The sequence below is a fragment of the Quercus robur genome, chromosome 5 (assembly GCF_932294415.1).
Source record: "Quercus robur chromosome 5, dhQueRobu3.1, whole genome shotgun sequence".
NCBI classification, from domain to species: Eukaryota; Viridiplantae; Streptophyta; class Magnoliopsida; order Fagales; family Fagaceae; genus Quercus; species Quercus robur.
The window spans coordinates 58,323,023-58,344,966 of record NC_065538.1 but is presented as its reverse complement, the minus strand read 5'-3'; the positions used below and the strand labels follow the sequence as shown (position 1 = coordinate 58,344,966).

At 32.6% G+C, this 21,944-nt stretch overlaps 2 protein-coding genes across 8 annotated transcripts; both read left to right on the top strand.

Moving 5' to 3' along the window:
• The first annotated feature begins 491 nt into the window (after positions 1-491).
• Positions 492-4,101, top strand: LOC126726452 (cell division control protein 48 homolog A-like). 6 transcript variants are annotated; one of them, XR_007655885.1, is made up of 6 exons: positions 492-1,147; positions 1,836-2,048; positions 2,774-2,943; positions 3,340-3,512; positions 3,628-3,752; positions 3,876-4,101. XR_007655885.1 is itself a non-coding variant. In XM_050431712.1 (5 exons), exons 3-5 carry the CDS (start codon positions 2,829-2,831, stop codon positions 3,960-3,962), a joined length of 399 nt encoding a protein of 132 aa, XP_050287669.1. In that variant the 5' UTR covers positions 492-1,147; positions 1,836-2,048; positions 2,774-2,828; the 3' UTR covers positions 3,963-4,101. The 6 variants fall into 6 exon arrangements, 4 of the variants coding, with proteins under 4 accessions (XP_050287669.1, XP_050287666.1, XP_050287665.1 ...); XR_007655884.1 differs by having other exon boundaries at positions 3,340-3,752; XM_050431712.1 differs by lacking the exon at positions 3,340-3,512 and having other exon boundaries at positions 3,556-3,752.
• Positions 4,102-11,972: 7,871 nt separating this feature from the next.
• LOC126726450 (protease Do-like 5, chloroplastic) lies at positions 11,973-19,689 on the top strand. 2 transcript variants are annotated; one of them, XM_050431706.1, is made up of 8 exons: positions 11,973-12,274; positions 13,168-13,317; positions 13,752-13,809; positions 13,917-14,020; positions 17,649-17,771; positions 18,028-18,115; positions 18,843-18,917; positions 19,509-19,689. In XM_050431706.1, the coding sequence occupies exons 1-8, from the start codon at positions 12,014-12,016 to the stop codon at positions 19,613-19,615; spliced, it is 966 nt and encodes a 321-aa protein (XP_050287663.1). In that variant the 5' UTR covers positions 11,973-12,013; the 3' UTR covers positions 19,616-19,689. The 2 variants fall into 2 exon arrangements, with proteins under 2 accessions (XP_050287663.1, XP_050287664.1); XM_050431707.1 differs by having other exon boundaries at positions 11,975-12,274; positions 13,752-13,814; positions 13,931-14,020.
• The last annotated feature ends 2,255 nt before the right edge of the window (positions 19,690-21,944 follow it).

The window sequence follows — 21,944 nt, the reverse complement described above, 5'->3', positions numbered from 1 at the left end:
TCTGTAGTAGTCAAGAAGACTTTTGTAGAAAAGTTTGTAGTTTGCTTGAAACGTTAAGATGACAGTATCCCTTGTCCACCACAAGGACCACAACTAATGATAAAGCGTATGATTAATTTTTCAATTGAGTGAGTCACCTTTTTTTTTTTTTTTTTGAATTGTATTTCATGAATTGTAATCGAGATCTAAAACTACTTGTGTTACAATTCAATAAAATAATCGGATCGAGTATAGGTATACCATCACTACAACAAACTTGAGTTTTTTCCACATTTTTTTACTATGGTCGTTAAAAAATGTTAATAAAACCCCTAAGTTTCTACTGTTGTACTCAACTGTTGATCAAAATAAAGAAATTAACCTGCTTATTTCCACATTGGCACAACTATTGAAACAAGTGTCAAAAAAAAAATTAAATAAAAGTTTTATCCACGGGCTTGATGAATGTAGAAGATAAACTACATCTTTTTTCTACAGTTGTCAGTGTTGAAAATTAGAAACACAGAACTTATATAAAGCTACAGAACAACCCAAAGTTTTATAGATAGCTCTCACAGTTTCTCATTTTCTCTCTAGTAGCTCAAATCTCTCTCACACAAAACTTAGAAATTTCAAAGCCAATTTCATAGCTCTCAATCATGAAAATTTCGAAGCTTTAGGTCATGGCAATTGCATAACTATTGGCCTTTCAACGCTATGGCTCTGTCTCATCGTCACTCAAAAAATCGAAGTCGAAGTCTTCCATCAACTCCTCTACTCTTTGCCTACCTCATCTAATCTCCCCCAATTTTCTAGGGTTCCAAGCTCAATCGCCACTACGACAGAAAGTTCATTTTGCCTGATTCGTCTCGATTCTTCAACGGAGGCAAATTCGGAGCGTTTTCATGTTTTGTTTATAAATTGTAATGTTTGGTTCCTGGGAAAATTTTAGAGTGGATATTTAAATTCTCCCTCACTTCCTCTCTCTCCCCAAACCACCAAGGTTCCCTCTCTCTCTCCCTCTTCCTGTGTATATGCCTATATATAGGTTTTTGTATCTTTCTTAGATGGCTTTGTGTTTTGTTTCAAAGTCTACTCTGTCGTTGCGCTTCATCCCGATACCATGGAAAAGCTCCAACTTTTCCAGGGAGACACGATCTTGATCAAGGTGAGCTTTTTAGGATCTTCTTGAGTTGTTTCGATTATTGCTTTTAAGGGTTTTTGCTTGTGTTGTGTGTATTGTTGTTGTTGTTATTGCCATTGATGATGATGAATTGACGATGATGATTATGTTGTATGGCTGTGTTGGGTTTATGGGTAATCAGGGTTTTGGGTGGTGAATTAGTGTTGTGCTTTTATCTCGGTTTTGGGTTTTTTAGGATCTGTGAAATGGATTTTTTTTTTTTTTTTTTGGCTTCACAAAGTTGGGTTTTTTGAAGCAGTTGGGTTTAGTTTGTTAATGTAGTGGTTGTTACACATTGTGGAATTGGTATTAAATTGTGTGCCTTATAGACTTGCTTAAGGTAAAGGTAATGTAAATAGAGATTATCGTTTGTATGTTTAGAAAGGGAATTGGCTGTTTAGGAGGCAAATTATGCTAATGTTGTTTAAAAGTTGGCATGTTATGTATTGAAATTTTGATTTCTTTCTCAAACTTGTGCATACATGCTTGTTTTTACTTCTTAGCATTACTCTTAATGAGAAGTTTGTTCTGTTTTGATGAATTCCTTCCTGCAAAGTGGTACTAATAATGAAATCTCTATCTATGAGCTTAAGATTATTAAGGGAGACTCTTATTAATCTGATTTATATATATTTATTTGTTGCTTTTGGTGTTTGGGGGAAGAAAAGGAAAGATACTATCTACATTGCCCTGGCTGATGACACTTGTGATAAGCCAAAGATAAGGATGAACAAGGTTATAAGAAGTAACCTCAGGGTGAGGCTTGGAGATTTTGTTTCTGTGCACCAGTGTGCAGATGTCAAATACGGAAAGCGTGTCCACATTCTTCCTGTGGATGATACTATTGAAGGGGTCACTAGCAATCTCTTTGATGCATACTTGAAACGTGAGTGTCTATTTGGAACCTTTTCTTATTTCCCCTCACTTAAAAACTGAAGTAACTTTTTTTATGACCTTTGTTTGTGGGGGGGTTGGGACCGAAAATGTATTGTATGCGATTTAAAAGAGATACTGTTACAGAAGTTGGATAGTTTTAATGCATAAATAGTTAAATTATGTCTAAGTTGGAGAAGCTAATTGTAATTTGCCAGCCATTGCAACACATTTAGAGTTTTGTTCTTAAGAGCTGAATTAACAACCAAAATATTTGGTTCAGGATGTGCAGAAATTGTAGTGACTTAGTGACTTATTATAGTCTAGCCATAAATAACAATAGATTGAGTTAGATGCTGAGATAATTTACGGATACTGTTTTATAGAAATTAGTGCTTAATTTTGGTGTAACATAATTTGATGATCTATTTATAATGAATTAATGATGCTGCTTTTCTATACTGACATAAGTTTCTTTTTTACAAAATTTGGAGTTATTATGGGGCAATATGGGAATGGTTTTATTTATTTATTTCCTATGTCAGAAGACTCAGATAGCGTAATTTGGTTAGAAGACTCATGTTAAGGAAGTGAGCATGCAAATATCTAGTGTTCTTTTACTTCCTTACTAGAGAGTTTATTTTTTAATTTTTTATTATTAAAGGGCTGAGAATTATTTGCTAAGAGTGCTGAGGTTTTTCTTATACTTTATTAGTGATCTGATTACTATCAATGCAGTTTGGTTGATGGATCATTGGTTGCTAGTCATTCCTCTGTATCTGAAGACATTATCATGGTTAATAATGGTTGCCTATGCTGTACTGTGCGAGGAGATCTTGTTAAAATGCTTTTGAAGTTAGTTAAGGAAAAACAGGACAAATTTGATCATATTGTTATAGAAATAACAGGTATTTTACATTAATACCTTTGCAATGCCAATTATCATTTTTTTATGTAAGTAGTGGGGGTGGAGGTTTTATTTTATGTATTTACTCAAATTCTAAAATGACTGATTAGTATAGAGGCATCAATCTTGAAGCATAAGTTGAATCTCATTTGGTATGAATTCCAAGTGGATCTTTCATCAAAATAAGAAAAAAGATGAAAATTAGAAGTTATTATAAAAAAGATGAAAGGATATGTATATAAAAAAATCTTCACCAGTTTTCTTTGTTGAATTTATAAACCTCATGTTCAATGGCTTCTTGTTCTTGATCTTGAAGATTTGCTGAATGGCTCTTGTCATTCCTTTAGTATGATGTTATGCCATTTATGGATTTTTTTTTTTTTTTTTTTTTTTAAAGAAAATTTTGGCTCCAACAGAAGGGGGAAGGAGTGATTTGAACTAGTGACTCCACTTATGAGGCGTGGTCTCTAGCCGATTATGCTATCCCTTGGGTTTGTCTTTTATGGATGTTATTTTAGGGGAAAAAAAGAGAGGTGAAACCTGGGAGATTACTAACTCCATCAAATGCAGGTATTGAAAAGCTACTCTTTAATTCCTGGAATCTTTTTTGTAGGCCTTGCTAAGCCAGCTCCTGTTATAGAAACATTTTGTAGTGATGAACTGGTTTCGCGTTATTTGAAACTAGATGGAGTTGTTACTTTGGTTGACTCGAAGCATGCCTTGCAAAATTTGAATGGAGTCAAACCAAGATTTGTGGTGAATGAGGCGGTAGAACAAGTTGCCTATGCCGACCGTATTATTTTCAACAAGGTGAATTTTGATTTCTTGCCTTGAAATGCTATGGTTCTAAGTTTTCTGTTGCGAAGAGATGTATGTCTAGAATGAAGCTATTTTGGCCGCCCAAATTAATTAGATTTTTTCCCATATTGGCAGATAGATTTAGTCGGTGAGGCTGAGTTGGAGGTACTGACTAAGAAAGTCAAGGTAAGTTTTTCCGTTGTACATGAATGCTCTGTTTAGTTTGTTAAGTAAACACTTTTTAAGTGTACTATTCAAAACAGGTTTTGTGTAGCAAGTAGTGATTCATGTTTCAAATTTAAAAATGTAAAGGGCAATAGACAGAGTAGTTGAGTTATGTTGATTTGTACAATTTGTTTCATTGTGTTAAAAGAGTAGTTGATTGGCTATTGTAATTCAATTTAGAATTGAACAATTGTGTTTACATTTATGTTTTGAATCAAGTTATTAAATTTTGATCAATATGAAAAAGCGCATTCAAAATTTTTTTTATTAAAGAAAAGACTTATTTCAACATTTACAAACCGTTGAAATTTATCTCAAGGTATCTTTTACCAACGGTTGAGTGCATGTGGAAAAAAGTAACAAGCATACTTTAATAATAATACTTTGACGTTTATTAACCATTGATAAAAGTGTAACATTTTTTTCAACGGTTGCATAGGCTGTAGAAAAAAATTTCGACATAGTTTTTAATGGCAGTTCTCGACGGTTACTTTAACCGTCGAAAATAGTATTTTCAACAGTTTTTAGTACTTTTTTCAACGGTTTCAACCGTTGAAAATAACCAAATTTCTTGTAGTGCATACCCATACCCAATCCAAGGCCATTCCTACGTGTGTGTGTGTGTATTTGGAAAGTGGATATATACATTTATTGGAAACAATTTACTCGTTGAATAAAAATAACTTTATATGCAATTTGTTTTACACGTGTATGTGTAATGTCTGTGTATAGAGCGCTTGTTTTCCAATGCCTTTACCTTCCTCCAAATTAGAAATTTAAAATTATTCCCTTGATGCCGCTGGCCTCTTCTATAACCCTTTAAACAATTAGAGCTTTTGAATAAGGAAAAAGCTTTGCACTTGCTTCTAATACATTTTCTTTGCCAATTTCCACCTTTCGAAGCAAGTGACAACTCTCCGGCAATATAGAAACATTTGACTGATTCAACGCATGCTTTTTACAAAGGAATCAGTAGTTAACGATACAAAAACAGGTAATTGTTTCTCGAAGTTGCATAATAATAGAATTAAAGGACAAAATGGGTTTTTGCCCTTTTCGGGCAAATTAATTAGCTTTATACCCTCTTTTCCAAACTAAATAGGAAAATGTCCCTCTTTTAAAACTCGATTTATGATAAATTAAGTTAGGCCCTATAGTGGCGTTTTTAAGAAGCCTATAGTGACGTTTTTTAAGACCTATAGTGACGTTTTTTAACTCGACCTCAATGAAATCGATTTATAGGTAAAAAAATTGCCTATAACTCGATTTCATTGAAGTCGAGTTAAAAAACGTTACTATAGGTCTTAAAAACGTCACTATAAGTTTATTAAAATGCCACTATAGGGTTTCAAAAAAAAAAAAATTTTCTAACTCAATTTATCATAAATCGAGTTTTAAAAAAGGGGTATTTCACTACTTGGTTTGGGAAAGAGGGTATAAAGCTAATTAATTTGCCTGAAAAGGACAAAAGCCCATTTTGTCCTAGAATTAAATGGTTGAATATTGAGGCCTATAATACATGTCATAGTCAATACAAGCTCATATTATTGAAATTTCTTAGGTAAATGATATTGAGAGTGTGATTGCATTTTATCGGTTCCAATTTGATAGGCATTATGGGTGAACAAGGAAAGAATACAAATCAAATCTTTAACGGTCCAAAGGAATGAATGAATGAATTATATATGTTACCATTGGGAGGAAAAGTTGACAAATGAAACAAAACAAGAAAAAAAGAAAAAGAAAAGTTAAAGATGTATCGGATGCTCCAAAGATATTGGGGTTCGGAAATATTTTTAAAAATTTTTATTTGAAAATAAAAAAATAACTAACAATTTTGATAGTTTTGTATATTTTTAATAAATATTGTATCAAAATCTTCCTAAAATCATCTATTAAAGCCGGCCAAACCCATATATAAAAACTTATTTCCTAATTATTTTCTCAAGTAATTTTTTTTTAAGATAATATTCAGCAAAAATGGCACAGGTTTTTTTTTCTTTTTTCCTTTTTAAATGGAACTGGCACAGATTTTTGGTTTTGGGCCACGCAGGCAACCAACTTTATCTTAAAAAATTACAAAAAAAGAAAGAAAGAAACAGTTATCAGTAAGACTGCACACCCGTGCAAGAAAGAAGTAAACAGTAACATGGTAATGGTGTTGGGTTCTTTTTCTCTCCTCCACATTCACAACCACTTCCCTCCAATCCACAAACACAACTTTTATGGAAAACACTTACTGTACAAACTTCAGACTAGAGGGTTTCCTTTTAGAAATACAATTAGTCAAATAATACACATAGAAATGTAATAACGATAACACCCTTTAATAAAATAATTTACTCACCCGACCCGGATTGGTATATGGATTGGATCTGAACCCGACCCGAACAGAACCGTGCTCAGTCCTAGCAAAATCATAGTCATCTTTTTATACTGATATGTTAAAAGTTTAAACTAAAAACTCAGACAGAGCATGAGAGTCAATCCACGAATGAAGTGATGTCGTTTTTATGGCAATTAAGGATCCAAACTTAAAATAAGACGACGTCGTTACACTTAAATCATACTGATATGATACAAGAGGCGAGAGCATAGATTCGTAAAGAAACGGTGACGTTTCTATTTAAATAGTAATTCCTCTTTTAAAATGAAACACGGATTCACGTACCTCTCTATTTTCAGTTGAATTCGTTACTAATGGAATCCACATAAAAAAGATATCAAACGACACCGTCTTGTTGTCTGATTTTTTTGATCGATTTTACTAATGTATGCCCTTAAGGCACATATTAATTTCTATTTTTGGAAAAAGTTTTCTTGAGAATTGAAAAAGTAATGACAGTTTTTTCAATTCCCAAAAATATGTTTTCAAAAATAGAAAGTTTAATGTGTGCCCTAAGGGCACACATTAACCGGACCCAATATAAAAATATGACACGTGGCTTGTTACATGTCACAATAATACAATTCAGCTAAGGAGAAAATAAGTTGGCAGTAAATGCATTAACCAATACCATTGGGATTGACACCTCTGCATGAAGAAAATATTACAAATAGATATGCCCATCATCCAATTACCAAACTTGTGAATTACTGTATCAGATGCCTATATATCAAAATTAGAAGAAAATATTGTTGGATATATTTCAACAATTTACTGATGTGATAAAGTAAAAGGAACAATACATAGATCTAAAATTAAATAATAACACAAATAAATATAATAGACAAAAGTAATAAACAAATACTGAATATAAATAATAAGAAATCTGCAAATAATTGAAGACTCACAGATCAGATGCTTGAAATGATGAACAATGCGTAAAAGGATGAACAATTGAGATCAAGTCTTGTGTTTTACACAATCTCCTTAAAGCAAATTTCACCACTCACACTTTCACTGTGGTGCTTTGAGACTCGTGGATGTTTGCCTTCCAGGATAAAATTATTTTTAGCACAAAAACAAAGCACACAAGGTTGTGCTCTGCGAATTACTCAATGCCTCTTTCTCTCTCTTTGACACAAAAATGAATGAACAAAAATCTCACTGGAAGGGTTTTCTCTGAAAAAATTCTTTTTTACAAATGAGGGACAATGAAACTATACGTAACTTAAAACTGAAACACTGTTTCAGAGATAACTGCTGTGCAAAGTCTAACTAACTCAATAATAAAATATTATTATTAATTGGATAAGTGGGCCTAGTCTACATATGCCTAAAGTCCAACCCAATATCCAGCCCAAAGTTCATATTTTCTATTATTTCCAATGTGGGACTCAAGAATTTTCACCACTTATAATAACATCTTCAAGTGAATATATAAAATATCAATTTCTTACTCACTCTATGCTATTTTTCTAAGAAATATTGTTTACAAAAAAGAGAAGAGAGTAGTCTTATACTATTAGAAGAACCAAACTATTTATACAGAAGAAGAGCTAGAGAAAAAGTAAAACTAGCATATATAAATCACTACAAAAAAAAATATATATATATATATATATTTATTTATTACAATGAAAAAAATTATTGCAATTACATTAGAGTCATTGCAATAGTTTATGCAAAGTGTTGCTATAAAATTTGAAATAATTGGTTTGTGCTAAAAAAAAATTTGTTGCAATAAACCTTAAATATTTTAATGACAATTTTGATGTAATAATATATTTGTTGTTGTAATAAATAGTTTACTACTTCGAATATCTTGTAGCAATAGGCTATTATTTCTCAAATTTTATAGCAATAGATTGCAAAGAATTGACAAAAATAATTTGGGTCAAATTATTGCAATGGTATCTTTATTGTAATAAATAATTTTTTCATATTTTTTATTACAATAGATTATAAAATAATTGGTATTAGATCATTATAATAATATATTCATTGCAGTTTCATGCTTGTCATTGCAATAAATTGTAAAATAATTTATATTTAGTTATTGCAATGTTATATTTGTTGCCATAAGCTGTCTATTTGAAATTTCTATTGTAATATATCACAAAATAATTGATATCAAATTATCACAACAATTTCTTCAATATAAGTTATTGCAAAAAAAATTTTGATTTCTTCAATTTAAGTTATTGCAAAAAAATTTCTAAATTCAATATTAAAGCATCTATTGTAACTGAAAATTATAAATTATTGCAACTAATTATTATTAATGTAATAACTTACTACTTTTAAGTTACTACTACAATGATTTTTAATTTTTAGATGTGATATTATGTCTAATACCACTATACTAATTTTTTTGTATTAACACCTAATGTAATAGACTTATTTTGGTGTAGTGAAATATATCAAAATGTTTTACACCAAAAGAAATGAAATATATATTTGAATATGGGTTTAATATTTGCTATTTTGATTATAGGAGGTGTTGTTAACATGAAGGAATCACTCACACTTTTTGGTGTTTACTAAGAAATGCAATTTACAAAGACAACCAATTATTGTTCATTTTATGACAATAAAATTAATAGCAAAGAGTGAGGGAGTTTATAGTTCCTTATTTCATCCTTTTAGCCTCCAATATATGTCATCTCTATTTATTGCATGTGTATGAGAGATTTCACACAAATGACGGGAATTTTTGACATAAACTTCTTTGCCCTAGTATTTTTAACTTCTGTTAGTGTGTTTGCCTCTACTTCTTATATTTCATCCATGGCAGTTGGGTATACAAATTTCATTATGGTAATTTTGGGAGTTATGTTAGTTGGTCAATACAGAAGACAGGTAGTGCTGCGATCTTTTGCATCTACGATGGCCTTCACATTATTTATGATATTTGGTCTATTGCAATTGAATGACTATAGTGTGGTGTACTACGAAGTAGATGTTGTTGTTGCCATTTCTTTTTTCATTTTTTTCTATATAGATGGATATGCAGTGATCAGTGGACCACTAGGATGGCTTAGTGTTCCTTTACCTCGGAGAGCTAAATGTATGGGATCTATTTTGACATTGACAATTTCCATGTTACTCTTGAGCTTAATGGCCTACATATCAGTGCCCGTTGGATGCATCTACAAGGAATATATTGTTCTCCTTTTTGCCATGCATGCTCTAGTGATGGAAGCCTTCATTAGCATTTTGGTTCCAGAAATGAGAAACATAAGTGAAGAAGAAATGAATGTGAAAGCTTAGGGAACACATTGACTTTGGAAAAAGTACATACGATGAAGCCTGAAGCCTTGCTATATTCACTATACCAAAATAAGTCAATTACAGTTTTAATACAACAAAATTAGTATAGTGGTATTAGACATAATATCATATTTATAAATTAAAAGTCGTTGCAATAGTAACTTAAAAATGGTAAATTATTGCATCAATAATAATTAGTTACAATAATTTATAATTTTCAATTGCAATAGAGGCTTTAATACTAAATTGAATTTAGAAATTTTTTTGCAATAACTTAAATTGAAGAAACCGTTGTAATAATTTGATACCAATTATTTTGCAATATATTACAATATAAATTTTGAATATGCAGCTTATTGCAACAAATATATCATTGCAATAATTAAATGTCAATTATTTGACAATCTATTACAATGAAAAACATGAAATTGCAATGAGTATATTATTATAATGATTTAATACTTATTTTACAATCTATTATAATGAAAAATATGAAATAATTATCTATTACAATAAAGATACAGTTGCAATAATTTGATCAAAATTATTTTTGTCAATTCTTTGCAATTTATTGCAATAAAATTCATGAAATAATAATTTAAAGGCTACCTTATGATACATACCATCATGGCTAAGAACATTCACAATAGCTTGTGCAAACTTTTTTTTTTTTTTTTGGGGGGGTCTATTTTAGAATAAGAATATTCTTTTTTTCTATTTTACCTAACTATTTTTCAAAACACTTGCATCAAATTATAATTCTAAACTCTATTTCATTAAATTAGATATCATTTTTTCCTTAATTTTTTTAATCGTTTTTCATTCTTGCACTGCAACCATCATCCACACTTTTTCTTTATCCTTGGAAAATTCAAAAAAGAATAAAAAATTAAAATGGAAAACTACAATTCTTGTGTATATTTGCACAAGTACTATAACAAAAATACATTCTGCACAATAAATGCAAACTGAGTTATTTGTGTCCAACATCCAATAGTGCTCGAGCATGAGAGAGTTGATTGTAATTCGGTATCTCCATTATGGAATTACGTGCAAATTTTCTCTCTAATTTTTGCCAATAATTTGGTAACACTATTACTTAATTATTTGTCAATTCGGCATTCCTTCTACTGATTTTATATTCCTCATTTCTTTGAATAATTTCACCCATGTCATAAACTCTCTCTCTCTCTCTCTCTCTCCATATATATATATATGAAAAAGTTCGTATATGCTCTGAGAATATTGGTTTAAGAAATATTTTCTAAATTTTTTTGGGGAAAGAAAAAAAGTGACTATCAATTTTGATAGCTTTGAATATTTTCAATAAAAATTGTATTAATTAAATAAAAAATTGTCTTTTAAAAAAATGTGTTAAGGGTGGGCAAACCCATATATAAAACTTAGACCCATTTAACCAGAGATTTCTAGTAATGTTGTTTGTATTTTTTGAAAATAAGTGTGAGTGAAAAAATGTGTAAAAATACGTGTAATATTGTTTAAACACTGAAAAATGTTGCTTAAACAACGATAATTAGGGCTGTCCACGAGTCGGGTCGGGTCGGTTTTGGACCCCACCCAGACTCGACCCGCTGGTGTCGGGTGGAGGGGCGAAGGAACCCAAAACCGACTGCCGGAAAAATCGATCGGTTCAGTTTTGGGTGATGGCTAGTGTTGGTCGAGTCGAGTCAGTTGCCAGAATTAAAAAAAAAAAAAAAAAAAAAGGGCATCAAAATCAAAAAAAAAAAAAAAAAAAGTCGCCGGAATCTAGAATTTTCGTCCGAAACTGGAAAATCTTGCCGAAAACTGGAAAATCTCATCGAAAACTGGATTTTTAAAAAATGAAATATGCATTTTTTTGGCTAGAAATTGCTAGAATTTGGCCGAATCTGGCTAAATCCCACTAGATCTAGCCAGATCTGGTCGAGATCTCACTAGATTTGGTAAAGATCTCGTCGGATCTAGCTTGTTTTTGTAGGATTTGGCCAGATTTTTTTGTAGTTCCGGTCGATTCGGGTTGCTCGGGTTTTAGAGATGCAAACCGACCACTCGACCCGTCGGTGTTGGTTTTTGAGAACGGAAACTCGTCGCCGACTAACTAGACCTTCAGTTCGGGCCAGAATCGGATGGTTTGGTCAGGTTGTTGGGCTCCAGTCGGGTCTGGACAGCCCTAACAATTGGGCCCTAAGGAATTTTGTTGGCAAGTTTTTTTTTTTTTTTTTTTTTTTTTTTTTTTTTTTAAGTAATATTCAGCAAAAAAATGGCAAAAGGTTTTGGTTTTGGGCCACGTAGGCAGCCGACTTCCATCTTAAAAAAAAAAAAAAAAAAAAAAAAAAAAAAAACAGTTATCAGTTGGACTGGACACCCGTGCAAGAAACTAGTAAACAGTAAGATGGCAGTAATGGTGTTGGGTTCTTTTTCTCTCCTTCACATTCACAATCACTTCCCTCCAATCCACAAACACAAAATTACTTCCTCTTCCTCTAATACCCCAAAGTCACAGAAGAACCTCCTTACGAGGCGGAGGGCAATAGCATTTGGTCCAAGCCTATTTGTTGCAGTTGCTTCTTCTTTAACTCACCTTGCACTTGCCCAACAGCAACAAGAAGACCCACTTGAGCAAGAAGAAGACAGAGTAGTGCAACTCTTCCAGGTCTTATTACTCTTCCTCTTACTCACTCTTTTTCTTCTGTTTCTGCATTTGTTTTTGGGGGACATTTTAATAACAATAATTTGCTCTCAAACTGATACTACTAGTTGTTGTGAATGTTGTCATTTATTTCACCCATTTTTGCTTCTGTTTTGAGTGATTGGAACAATTTGTAATTTTCTTTTCGCATTTGGGTACCCAAATTTAAAAAAAAAAAAAAAAAAAAAAAAAAAAAAAAAAAAAAATCAATTTAGGCCTTTTTGGCGTTATAATACCACTTGGTAAAATTCCTATGAAGGGTTTTTTAGTGCTCTATATGAGTTTTTATTTTTGGAATAAAATAGGTTTTAAGTCGTCTATGACTATGAGAAAACCATTTGCAATTTATTTAAACAATAGAGGTATATTTTAAAAATTGCAACTTTAGGGTTTAATTTAAAACCAAGATCAAAATTTAACGTTTATTATTTACCAAAAAAATTTCTTTAGAATATGTACAAATATTTAGAGTGGAAGTCCTAACTGCTGATAAGGGACATACTGCTTCAATAAATTAACCTTAAGCAGCACATTGAAGAGACAGAGACAGTGCACACCTCCACCATAAGCCATTTTCTTAAATTGCTATTAGAAAAGACTGAATTTTAACTCCAAAGGGTAACACAATTGGTTTGATACCATGCCTTATGAAGTGAAGGTCACTAGTTTGAATCTCCCCTTTCCTCCTCCCCTTAGGGCCAGAACATATCAAAAAATGAAAGAAAGAAATAAAGAAGGCATAAATGTTAATCAGTTGTGTGTGTGTGTGTGTTTTTTTTTTTTTTATAATTTTCATCTTTGCCCTGCTTGCTTGTATTGATTGCTTAACTGGCGGAGTTATTTTTGAATTATTGTAGGAAGCTTCACCATCTGTTGTTTTTATTAAAGACCTTGAAATAGTTAGAAGCCCCAGGACCACTTCTGATGATGTCAATCTTATTGAGGATGAAAATGCAAAAGTTGAAGGGACAGGTTCAGGCTTCATCTGGGATAAGTTTGGTCACATTGTAAGCTTTCCCGTCTTCTGTTCTTGTATTTGAATCCATCTTTAGCGTTATATGCAAAGTTCAGTAGCAAGTTCCCTAAACAATTATTGTCATCAGATTATCTTTGCAGAAGAAAACACCATGCAAGACCTGGGTTTTGTTGATGGTTTAACATCTTTTCCTAAAAAATTTGAAAAATGAATATCATATAACAAAATATACCATATTGCTAACATCCTTACACCCAATGTTGCAGGCTTGCAGCTGATACTTACATATTTACCTGCATTTATACTTTTCTCTAGAAAACTGAAAGATGGGTTCATTTTAAGCTTGAATTTTATGTATGAGTTAGTGATATGCATACTTACCAGTCTAATTATATATATGTTTTTAATACTTATGGGTGATTTCTCCAATACTAATGAGAAAAGTCTTATTTTTGTGTGTGACAGGTCACTAATTACCATGTTGTAGCTAAATTGGCAACAGATGGGAGCGGGATACATCGTTGTAAGGTTTTGGCTCTTTTCTTTTAGTTATTATTTTTTGTTTCACTTGTTTTGACAATCATCATTCAGTCAATGTACTAGCCCTTTGTTTGAGTAACAATGCTTCAGTTCTGTATTTACAGATTTATCTAGCGGACACAAGAGGCAATGGCTTTTACAGAGAAGGAAAGATTGTTGGTGTTGATCCAGCATATGATCTGGCCGTCCTTAAGGTGTGCACTGAAACTGTCGTTTAATTTCTTTGCCACATATTAAGCTTCTTATCATGGATATATAATGTAGACTTACTTTTATAGAAAAAAAAAAGCTGCAAACAACTTGGGGTGAATTCCAGGAGGTACCTCATGATAAGGCTTATCTCATAGACTATTTCGATATTGACAAGGTTAGAATATAAGTTCAAAAACTAAGAATGGTAACATTGTAAAATAATCTACTGCCTATATTGCAGAGAAGCATGAAAGTGCTTAAGATAACTTAACCTCATTTTCTGGGAGAGCAATGAAGCAGTAGTGGAGTGTTGCACCCTAGATGGTGAGAGTCCAATTGCCGAAAGCATCACTCGCTTAAGCTTTGACCTGAGCATCATGGAGAACATGGAATTTGAATAAGGAAGGATCACGTTGTAAGGGTAAACACCCTTGACCGATAGTGAAGTATCAGGGAGTGAAATAACATGAAACCGTAAGCTCCCAAGTAGTAGGAGGAGCTTGGCATTCTGACCATGTGCCTGTTGAAGAAAGAGCTAGTGACTCATGGGTAGTGGCTTGGTTAAGGGAATCCACCATAGCCAAACCTAGGTGATCTACCTAGACTAGGATGAAGCTTGGGTGAAACTAAGTGGAGGTCTGAACTGAATAATTTTGAAGAATCAACGGATGATTTGTGGTTGGGATGAAATGACACTTGTTAATTATTTTTACATTTAGATGTTGCACTTTGAAATGCATATACATCTATCTGTTTCCTCTTAACTTATACAATTGTCCTTGGACTCAGAAGTTTTGCATTGTTACTAAATGCTGTTCACTTCAGCACCAGATCATATATGACGTAAAAATTGGTATACAAACGTCATATAAGGAGAAGAGGTGGAGAAAATTTCATACTTGAAAAACAATTAAGAGATATGGTTAATACTAGATGACATAAACTTATCTCAATGGAACTGTTTATGATGTCAATTCCACAAGTGATGCAGACAAAAAGCCACAAGAAATCAAACACGTTTGTTTTAAGACGATAATCCTTGAATCCATAAGGTGAATTCTGGAATCCACTAGAAAATTATAGGAGAAAACTCTCAAAAAAATTTTATTAACGAAAAACCAAATTGCCTTGGAGGTTACAATGTACATAAATAGGAAAAGATAGGGCTGCAAGGAGACCCTTAGAAAACCCTGAACAAAAGTACTCCTAGGGTGGATAGGAGACACCTAAACTCCCTAATTTTTGTTAAGAACAGAATTAGGCTCAAAAATAGGAAAAATTACCAAAAAGAAAAAAATTTAGAATATTACAAATCAAATGTTATAGTCTTTAGGAGACGTCTCAAAACAAACTAGACCTTATTTTGAATTTTAAATTGAAAGTTATAACATAAAGAAAATTTATCATAACTAGCAAAAGTACTAATTAAAGGAATTTTCCCAAAAAGCGGTGTAGGTCATGGACGTAAGGCTATGAGTTTTGAACCTCACCATGATTCCCTTCTAGTCACCAAATTTCACCGTAATTTTGTTTGTGGCTCTGATGATTTTTATTAGTACTTTTCTACTCCTAAATTTCTTACGTGTTGACTTTTGACATTCTCTCTATAGAAGGAAAGTCTGTCCTGTCCATTCTAAATCAACTAGCCCATTGTGGTTGGAAAAGACATTAAGAAAATTAATGATACAGAGAATAATGATGGATTGACAACGGATTTCACATTTAGGATTGAGGTGTGGAGGTAAGTTTTATGGTCAAGTTAGAAGCTGAGGTGCAAATTAAGCATCAACATGGTAATGATGAATCATTGCTCTGAAATCAATTGAAAGATAAATTTTGTGAGTATTTAATAAATTGAATTTTATGTTATCCTTTTCTTAAAAGACAATAATGCACTGCAGAGTGGCAGCCCTCACATAACCAAGAAGCAGCCCCTGCACCACCCCTAAATCTGCATCATCAAAACCACTAACTCATGCATGCACTAGGATTTGATTGTGGGGTCTTCAGCACAATTGTGATGATAAATCAATCATTAAAGTTTTTTTACTAATTTATCTTTGTGTGAGATGACACTGGGAGCAGAGTTGTGATGTGAATCAAGCTATAATATTGGCTTTTGATTGGCTTGCAAACGTCTCATTAGAGATTGTGGTGAGATGTAAGAGGCAAGCTATTAAGATTTGTTTATTTTCAGGTAAATGCATGTTTACTTTCAAGCCAAGCTCGAGCTGAACGATCTATGTTTTAATAGGCTTATTAGTGTTTTTAATATTCCCAGCTACTACTTGGTCTCAACTTATGGTTGGCTCAACTAGAGGCTTCTTGGTGATCACTCTTGAGTCTTGAGATAAACAAAACAAAGACAAATGCTGCTTGGGGATCATCAAATTTAAATCTTAGCTTTCATGACCTATTGCTCGATGTGGTTTTCCTTGTATACTATCTTATATGAAAACTTATAGAATTTTATTCTCTTTATATTTTCATTGTTGAATAGAGTTTCATTCATCAAGTTGAAGATTTTAGGATTGGATATATGCTATTACAAAGCTTAGTTTTTTATCATGTTTGATTTGACATGCCATGGTTAACTACTATATACGGTAGCAAAAAGTCTAGAAAATGTATTTGGTAAGAGAAACAAAAGTTGACCTTTCTAATTGGAGGAAAAATTTGATGCAAGGAGCTCCGAAATCATTAAGATTTTATTTTACTTTTGAATTGTTTTTTTAGAATTTAGAATATTGATTTTAATGTTGAGGGTTTTATGGGATTTAATTAGATATTTTCCATATTGATGTAATCCCTAAAACCTTGCAATTAATCTAAAAAAAATTAAAGCAATATGGGAACATCTTCTTTTAGCTAATGCAAATTCATAGAATAGGGAAGGATAATGGTGGGGGGTGGTGGTAAGTGGAGGCAGAGGAGACCTTTGGCAAGCATAGCTTCAAGGCCTAAATAGGAATGCTTCATGCTCTTTAGAGTCAATTTTGGGGCTTGGGAGGGAATCAAATGCTTCCCAGCAAAAATTTCACCTATTTGACTCCTTCCATTAACAAAAAAACAATGAGATATCATTTTCTATGCAGCTCTTCCTAATATACCTCCCACGAGCTGGACAAAAACATAGAAACTCTATCATTTGTTGATTACCATGCAATTATTCTAGCAAACTGAACTAAAAATTTGTAATGTTATGTAATGAAGTGAGATTTTACATTCCAAGAGATGTATTATTATCTCCCAGCTATGAAGTCTTTGTTTTGACCTCAGCTCATATATGATGGGTAACCAGCTTTCTTGGAATCATGTTTACTCAATATAAAAGTACTGGTCAAAGATAAGATAGAAGGCCTTTCAAGTATGACCTGCAGCGTGAAATGCACATGAGATGGAAGTATCCATGGATTTTCCCTTTTCACCTTTGCAAAGAACATATAAAACTAATTTACAATGTGTACTTCATTCATTATCTGCATAAACAAGAGAGATTTCGAAGAGTCACTTCTAAGGACAAATTTCCTTATTCATTCCCTTCCACATGATGACATTTTTGTCTACTTGTGGGTGTTTTGCATTATGTCATCTCTATGTAAAATTATTCAAACACAATATGATGGGCAGGTTAGTGTTGAAGGGATTGAATTAAAGCCTGTTGCTGTTGGCACATCTCAGAATTTACATGTGGGTCAAAGCTGCTTTGCCATTGGAAATCCTTACGGATATGAGAACACTCTGACAACAGGGGTAATTTCTCTAATATGTCTGCTATATAACCAACCAAAAGAAAAGAAGCAAAAAAAAAAAAACGTTTTAATACCAAGTGTGAACTATAAAATTTCACAACTGAGTTCATAATCTATTTTAAGTCTATTGTACTTTGTTTTGGAGTACTTTGAGGCTTTGAGTAGTCAATTGAGAGTGTTCTTTTCTCATTGGCATGTGGCTCTGTCTTTGGTAAAAGAGTCTAACATCCATGTATTTGTTACTTTGAGTTGTGCAGGTAGTCAGTGGATTAGGTAGGGAGATACCCTCGCCAAATGGAAGGGCCATTCGAGGAGCAATTCAAACAGATGCTGACATTAATGCAGGTAAATTTCATTTTGCTTTCAAATATTTGAAATTCCTTGATAATCATCACTCTTTCTCTTACTTCAGTAAAGATTGTATTTATTCAATCCATCCTATTATATCTAAATTCTTTATTGTTGAAGATTTACTCAGTTTTGTATATTGCAAATATGCAACCATTACTCTTTATCGTTGTCGAGTGATATAAGATCATACTACTATAATTAGCTACCCAGCAAACAATGAGGCATTACCTAGTGCACTGGTGGAACCGTAGACATTTGAGTGGGGGCAGTTGTCTTCACAAAAAATTTCTAAGATTTTATGAAGTTATGGTTTGTTCAAATTTTCAGAATAGTTTTGGATATTTATCTGATTATTACACCCACTGATATAAGATATCAAGTATAGAGTTTTTATTCAAGTAAAATGTAACTTTGTATTTAAGTGTCCTTAAATTTCATTTTAATTTTTCCTCAATTAAGTAACCTTATGATCAATTGAATTATTTGGATATAATTTGTACTTTGATTGAGTCATTTGCTTTTTATCTGCATTGAGGGTGGTTTTATAGTTTAGGATTTGCATTCCACAATCTTGAATAGATTAGAATTATTGTTTTTTATATGACAAAGTGGAACTGAGTTCTTACCAATGCTAATTTTATAGTTAAATGAATTGCTATTCTTACCAATGCTAATTTTCATTCCATGATCCTTCATACTTTGTTGCATGGAATCTGTACAGGTAATTCAGGAGGGCCATTAATTGATTCATATGGCCATGTTATCGGAGTCAATACTGCAACTTTTACTCGCAAAGGTGAAGAGATGCTTCTTAGTTAATTTTACTTCTCTTAATTGCACCTTTGACCTGACATTTTGATAAATGAACATCATGCACATGTTTTTTTTTCCCATTGTAATAGCTTGAGCCACTTGTTTTTTCACTTCAAAGGTGCATTGCCTTTTGTGATATAATCTTCAGTAACTCGTTCAGCATTTGGAAGGATAAAGAATGGGAGAAAGTAAAGGGGAAAAGAAAAAAACTTAGTTACATTTCCCTAGGTATTGTACCACAGGTTCTCCAACTAAACACAACTGCATAAATAAATTAAAAGAAATGGAATTAAAAAGAGAGAGAGAGAGAGAAATAGGGGAACGATGAGGTCCTATTTCATGAACCTTAAGAAAATTCATATTTCACGAACCTTATTTTTACTAGAATAATATATATATATATATATATATATATATATATAGGTTAAGTTATTACAATTTATAGTTGAGAGATTAAATTGAACTTCCCCCAATAATTAGAGGAACAAATTAGTTATTCAATCTAAAATATAATAAAGATGCTAGAAGCCAAGATCAAAGTTTTGAATGCTATTGGTTCTTCATTGTATTGCAGGGACAGGAGTATCATCAGGTGTTAACTTTGCAATTCCAATCGACACTGTTGTTCGAACTGTACCTTACCTCATTGTGTATGGAACATCTTATAAGGACAGGTTTTGATCATGTTTGTAAATAATATGAAACATGTACTTGGTTGGTCTTACATCAAGCTTCGAAGGGTCGGGTTTTGGTCATGTTTGTCCATAAATATTCTTTTGAGTGGAGTTTATTACACAACACTTAACACACATAAATAAACGCACACATCATTTTTGCACTGACAGTATATGTGTGTATTTATCCTAAATCATAATTCCTATTATCATACTTATTATCTTGGGCCACCACATGATGTCATACTTAATATCTTAGGGTTGGAACACGCCCATGGATACCCCCTGCCCTCATGGCAAAAGGAGGTACCACTTTTGCCCAACAATGGCTATGGTAATCTGATACCCCCAGCCCTCATGGCAAAATGAGGCACCACTTTGCCCAACAATGGCTATGGTAGTCATAAAACAATTAAGCCATAAAACATAACTCTTTTAATTGAATCATGCACGTTGGGGTTTAGAAGCATAGAGGGCAGTGTTAATTATGCATACCATTTTGCACTCAGGTCCATACATAGGTGAATTTGAACTGAAATCGTGAGTTGAAGATACAAAATCCTAATTGTTTGTTTTGTTTCTTAACACCAAACAATCTCTATCTCTTCCTTAACACCAAAATCAGATATAAACGAGTTGGTGTGAATGCTCTAACCCCATAAACTAAGTTCTAGCAATTAGGAATAGTTACAACCCAATTTTTATCTCTAACTTATCATTGATAGACATGTTTTAATAAAAATTACATGTGAAACTAATGTCGCGTAAGCTACAAGAAAATAAACACATTGCTTTCTGAATGGAAAAGAAACTAAACACGTTAACTTTTGAATGAAAACCTCGAATCCAGAAGAGGTTCTTTGAATTCATAAGGTGATAGGGTTTTAGAATCCACCAGAAAGAAATAGACAAAGTCTATATTTTTTATAAATTTGAAAATTGAACTACCTTAGATGCTACAATATGTTTAAATAGTAAAAGAAAACCTATAGCGGCTAGGAAAACACCCAAAAATTCTAATTCACACTAATCACATAATTAGGTGGTAAAATAGTAATTTTCACCAAAAATAGCAAAATTGAAAATAATTGCAGAAATTAAAAATACTGTCTCTAAAAGTTTTCTCAAAACAGACAAGACATTTTTTTGACTTTTAAACTAAAAGTTATTAAGGAAAAAACAAATATTACTATAAATAGCAAATACACTGTTTTTGGGGCCTTAACGAAGGAATTTGCCTAAATTTAGGCAACACTCAAGATAATATCGAGTCTGGATCAAAATGCCGGTTCTCGTCAACTTGCTAAATTTCATACAATTCCAACACTGTCGTCGCGATGGCCTCTACTAGCACCCCTTGATCTTGAGCCATGACTTCCAGCACCCTTGTTGCTTCAGGAAGGCATGTGTTGCATGTTTTACGTCAAAAACACATACTTAAACAACTAATAACAGCTCATGCTCTATCAAGAAGAGCCAAGTTGTCATCTGATTATTTTGTTTTGGACATGAAGCTGCATTTGTGACTTATAAGAGTCATGCTAATAAATTTTAGTATTATACAAACCTCACGGTGTTAATATTTAAACAAAAAATAAAAATATAGTTTTCGTTTATTACATTGTTGGTTAAAAAAAATCACATTTATTACCACATTAATTTATAAATTTTTTTATTATAAAATTAGTTATAATTTTAGTATTTTAAGACTATAAGGAATTAATGATGGGTGTATAATTTTTTGGCGAACCCTATTGACTAATATTATATCAGAGTATTGATGAAGCCAGTTTACATAAAATCAGCCCCTCTCCCGGATCTCTGTGTCTCTCAATTTTCGACCTGGGCTCTAAGTTTGAGAGGGTTTCAGTTGGGTTAGGTTAGGTGTGGGCTTGCTAGGTTTTTATGTAAATGGAGGCTTCTGTTGGGCTTAAATTTGACGTGGGCTGATAATTTTTTATTTCAAATGGGGCTTTGGTATGAGCTGAAAATATGGGCTGGTCTGATTGTAAAGGAAGTGTTGGATTTCAAGGTTGGGTTTGGACCTGGGCTTGGTACTGATTGAGACTGGCTTGAAAGGCGTGTGCTTATGAGAGTGATGGTTTTGGGCTTGAGAGAATTTTTTTTTTTGAGAGAGAGTTGGGCGGGTTCAATGGGTCAGACCTAGGACTAGGCCGCATGTGTGTCATCAATTTCGAAACATTGTGGTTGGGTGGTTGCTTGTATTTGTAAACAAGGCAGCTGTGATTAACGAATTTGTATTTGCTTGGGGTTACCAAAATGTGTGAGTATATTTGTGACTGTGTTTGAAATTGAATTAGACTGTGTGTGTGTGT

Excerpts from the sequence above, each read along its gene's own strand:
- LOC126726452 (XM_050431708.1), top strand. The coding sequence starts at position 1,730 with ATGAAATCTCTATCTATGAGCTTAAGATTATTAAGGGAGACTCTTATT. Across the intron at positions 2,049-3,555 it reads CTTTGATGCATACTTGAAAC|GCCTTGCTAAGCCAGCTCCT; the intron begins GTGAGTGTCTAT and ends TCTTTTTTGTAG. Across the intron at positions 3,753-3,875 it reads ACCGTATTATTTTCAACAAG|ATAGATTTAGTCGGTGAGGC; the intron begins GTGAATTTTGAT and ends CCATATTGGCAG.
- LOC126726450 (XM_050431706.1), top strand. The coding sequence starts at position 12,014 with ATGGCAGTAATGGTGTTGGGTTCTTTTTCTCTCCTTCACATTCACAAT. Across the intron at positions 12,275-13,167 it reads GAGTAGTGCAACTCTTCCAG|GAAGCTTCACCATCTGTTGT; the intron begins GTCTTATTACTC and ends GAATTATTGTAG. Across the intron at positions 14,021-17,648 it reads ATGATCTGGCCGTCCTTAAG|GTTAGTGTTGAAGGGATTGA; the intron begins GTGTGCACTGAA and ends TATGATGGGCAG.